Below are 4136 nucleotides of genomic sequence, written 5' to 3'. Positions count from 1 at the left end.
CTCAGCGGCTTATTTAACGCTGCTGCAGCCGGGAGGGCTCCGGCTGGGCTGGGGAGGGGGCAAAGCAAATGATTTTACACCTGGCAGCACCGCAGGATCTGCAGCGGGGCAGAGGATCCAAACCGGGTGCCAAATCCTGGCGTTTTGGAGATGGGTGCATCCAGAGCAGGGCTGAGGGTGCTTGTCCCAGATTCCCATCTCAGGGCTGCTCCCACACATACCTGCAGTATGTTGGGGTGTAGGGGGGTCTCAGCTGTCTCCCGTGGGGCTGGGGGTGCAGGGGGTTGTCCCTGGGGCACCGGTTTTCCCTTGGCACAGCTGTGCATGGTGGTGCAGAGCCTGAGAAATTTCCCTCTCCTCCGGAGCGATTACTCCTGACATTTGGGTTTATTTGCATGTGGGTGGGTGGGCGGAGGCGATGGCAGCAGCTGAATCAATTTTGACTCGGGAGCTGCTGAGCTGCTTCAGCCTCCATAAACAGCTTGGAGACGGCAGGGACAGGGACAAGGACCACCCCGGGTCCGGGTCGGTGACCGGCGGCACCAATGGGAGCATCCGTGTCCTGCACCGACTTTAATTGCAGCAGCACCCCTGGGCTGACCCCAGCTGCGTGGCAGTGCCGAGCCACAGCCGTGTAATTGTGCAGCCTGACCCCGGCTCCCCCCTTTGACACTCACCTCCGGTGCTTTATTAAAGTAATAACGCTGTGACAGAGGGCGGGGGAGGCTCAGCACCCCGGGAGGCCTGAGAAAAAGTTACCTCTTCACATGCTGTTGTTTCTGGAAGTCTTTGCAAGTGCCCCATGCTCCACCTGATGCCCCTGAGGCTCCATCGCTGCCCAGCTGGGGCGAAATCCCTGGGATCAGCATCCTGTCCCCATAAGTGATGGTGCCACGATGGTTCTGGCCCCCTCAGCATCATTTTCCACGTACAGTGTGTATTAGGAAGTGGTAGGAAAGCTGAAGGATGCGGAAGAAAAGGCTGTGCCAGTGGGACGAAGGCTGTGGTAATGTTAAGTGACAGCTTCCAGCTTCACGGGCACCTGTTGTGCCAAGGACACTGGCGGGGACGGCTTCACTCGGAGCCTGATCATCCCCCCCGGAGGGGTCCTGGCAGGGGCATTGAGCGGACATGGATGCGTTTACACACAGGCTGGGATAAGCTGAAGGCAGCGGGTGAGACGAGCCTGAAGGAACACGTGCTGTTCCCAAAAGATGTGATTTGTGTGTTGCTATGAACGCGGATGAGACATTTCTGCTGGTGGGGACAGGCAGGAGCAGGGGGTCCCTGGGCTGGGTAGTGCCGCCGGCTGTGGTGTCTGCAGGCTGTGGCACAGCATCGGCACTTCCCGGCTCCCGTGATGTTCCGAGTTTGTCTTGTCTGTGGCTGAACCCGCAGATGGTCTCCGTGCTGTGATGGGGGCTCAGAGGGACACCACGGGGGTCTGGGCCATGACTACCGAAAACTTGACCATCACTGTGGTGGCAGCGATGGTCGAGCATCTCCCCAGGCTGTGGTTGGGTTTGGAGCCCACCGGAGTTCGGTGGGGGCTGGCATCGGGGACTGCAGGGACAGGGAGCAAAGCCACTAAGGCCATGGCAGGCACAGGCTGGTGCTCCTGCTCTTCTCTGTTTTTAACCCATTTTTCTGGGCTGGTGCCTTTGCAGGAGCCTGTCCCTGCCCCACGAGCTCAGCGTGACCAGGGAGAGGCAGAGAGCGGGGGAGATAAATATTTTAGCCTTGCCTCTAAAGAAGGGAAGGAAATCCTTTTTGCTTAAGAGGGGGTGATGCATATTTGATGAGGAGGAAAAGAGCAGCGAGGCAGGGCTGGGTGCAGGGCAGGCAGGGCTGGGAGCCACCAGTGCATGCAGCATCCCGGTGCGGGGGGCAAGCAGCTCCCGCATCCCTGCCTGCGACTGGAGAGGTGAATGCATGCCCAAAGCACAAGGAGGGACCATGCAAGAGATGATGAGGATGGAGCAGGAAATCCAGGAGGACGCAGGACCTCCAGCGCCCTCCAGCCCTCCCGATACGGATTCCAGCCCTTTAGGGCCAAGCCTGGTGGGCAATAGGGCACCGAGGGCTACTCCAGTGCCTGGGGTGGTCACCGAGGCTCAGCCATCAGAGACGTGGTCCAGATGCTTCCCTAGGCACCACTCAAGCAATTGGGCTATTTACAACCAAGGGTCAAAGCCGATTAAGAGGGAGCATCGGTGCTGTCCCTGCCGCCATTCACATGCAGCAGCGCCAGAGCTGATACTGGCCGGGGAAAATCAGCTTTGGGCCCCGATCCAGCCGCGCCATCCCCCTCTTCCAGCAATCCCAAAGAAAGCCCCTTTAAACGGGCTTAACCGCAGCTTCTCAAGTGCTCAACGCAGGGATAAAAATTAAGGCTCTAATTCTAGAAGGTAAGTACAGCAGGATCAGAGCTGTGCCGTGAGGAGGAGCATGCTGGATCCTGCACCAGGCATCCTCAGCCCCAAAAATGCCCGTTTGGTGAAGGGCAAACCAGCGTGAAGCTCAGGAGCTGGGTCTCCCCCATGTGCTGGGATGAAACACTGCACAGGCGTGGGATGAGGATGCGAAGGAGCATCCCTATGGTGGAGCAAAGCATGGCAACTTCTTGGCTGGTGCAGGGACTCAGCGGTGGTCCCTGAGGCTGGGATGCTGGAATTGGGGTGAATTGACTTGGAAGCTGAGCCCATCCCCAAACCAGGGTGCTCGGGCCCCTTGGCCGCCAGCACATGGAGTGGCTCTTCCTAAATCACCGAGCGCCCCAGCCGCATGGGTGGCAGTGGGTGACAATCAGGCAGGCTGGCTCAGCCAAGTTTAATGCAATTAATCCAGGGCTGGAGGCTTAATTAAGTTCAAATGGTCGGACATGGAGCGGCATTTTCTGGATCGTTGTCAATAAATCAAACCTGAAACTACGGATAAAAGGGGATGAAACGCACAGGGCACGACATGCCATTGAGCAGATAGGAGAGGAAAAGGGAAAGGCTCTGAGGAGAAAAGCCACGCTGAGCCCCAGGGATCTGGCCAGGATCTGGGGGCTCTGCTGGAGCCACAGCAATCAGGACCCCACAGTTAATTTCTCTGAGATAACTAACGAGGCCATCACAGGAACGATGGTTGATAACGGGGCAGCTGCCCAGCAGAGAGTGGGGACCCAGGAGGGGGAAATCAGCTGCTTGGTGTTACAGGGTGCTGAGCATCCCGCATTTGCAGGATGGCTTGGACTGACCTGGGCTGCACAGGCTGCAGGGATGGACACGAATCATGCTGTCTGTCTGTCTGTCCAGCCACCCTTCCCTCCCCACGTGCAGTGGCAGAGCCAGGGCTGTTTCAAGCTGAGTGCAGGGTGCTGACCCCTCCCAGGGGCACCAGCCACCGTCCCACAGGGCACACCATGGCTTTCTGGAGCTCTGCTCCTGTTTCCAGGCGCAGGATCCAGTGAAGGGTTTATCCAAACTGACTCGCCCGTCCCTGGGAACTAGCAGATAATGATCCAGCACTTCCCTGGGGATCCTTGCTGGTGTCCCCATGTAATTACTGAGTTAAAAGGGTTTAATTTGTGCCTGCATCTAATAAGAGGGCAGGAAGGGGGGATGCAGGGGGTGCATGGGCTGGGACAGCCCCAGGACTGACCCCTCGCCTGTCTCCCTCCCCAGGTGTTTCAGCGGCGTGAGGACGGCTCCGTCAACTTTTTCCGTGGCTGGGAAGCCTACAGGGACGGCTTCGGGAAGCTGACGGGAGAGCACTGGTTAGGTGTGTGGGGCTGGCAGTGGTGCAGGATGGCAAAAGGGAGGGGAGGTCCAGGGTTTTGTTGCAAAGGAAAGGACATGGAGACTGCCCCAGCCAGTGCTCCCATCCTAGGAGGAGACCAGGGACTGCACAGGGCAGGGAAGCGATGGGACTGTTTGCCCTTGGTTGTGCAGCAATAACAGAGTGAGGGCAGCGGGGTGGGAACTGCTCCCCATCCCACCCCATGCCCCCTCCCCAGGGACCCCCCAGCCACCTCATCCCTGCCGGGGTCACCACGCTCACCCCCTGTCTCCACTGCAGGGCTGAAGCGGATCCACGTGCTGACGGTGCAGGGCAGCTACGAGCTCCCGGCCGACCTGGAGGACTTCGAC

The 4136-nt window shown here is 58.9% G+C and overlaps 1 protein-coding gene across 1 annotated transcript in view; it reads left to right on the top strand.

Moving 5' to 3' along the window:
- The window catches only part of FIBCD1 (fibrinogen C domain containing 1), a gene marked incomplete at both ends in the record, with an annotated part of 9390 nt that extends 5257 nt beyond the window's left edge, over positions 1 to 4133 (top strand). Inside the window, 2 exons of the mRNA XM_010182923.1 lie at positions 3672 to 3768; positions 4066 to 4133. Coding sequence (XP_010181225.1) covers positions 3672 to 3768; positions 4066 to 4133 — 165 coding nt within the window. The remainder of the gene's footprint in view (positions 1 to 3671; positions 3769 to 4065) is intronic.
- Between the last annotated feature and the right edge of the window lie 3 nt (positions 4134 to 4136).

The sequence above is a fragment of the Mesitornis unicolor genome, unplaced genomic scaffold (genome assembly GCF_000695765.1).
Source record: "Mesitornis unicolor isolate BGI_N332 unplaced genomic scaffold, ASM69576v1 scaffold29514, whole genome shotgun sequence".
Classification (NCBI taxonomy): Eukaryota; Metazoa; Chordata; class Aves; order Mesitornithiformes; family Mesitornithidae; genus Mesitornis; species Mesitornis unicolor.
This window is presented reverse-complemented; position numbering and strand designations above follow the sequence as displayed.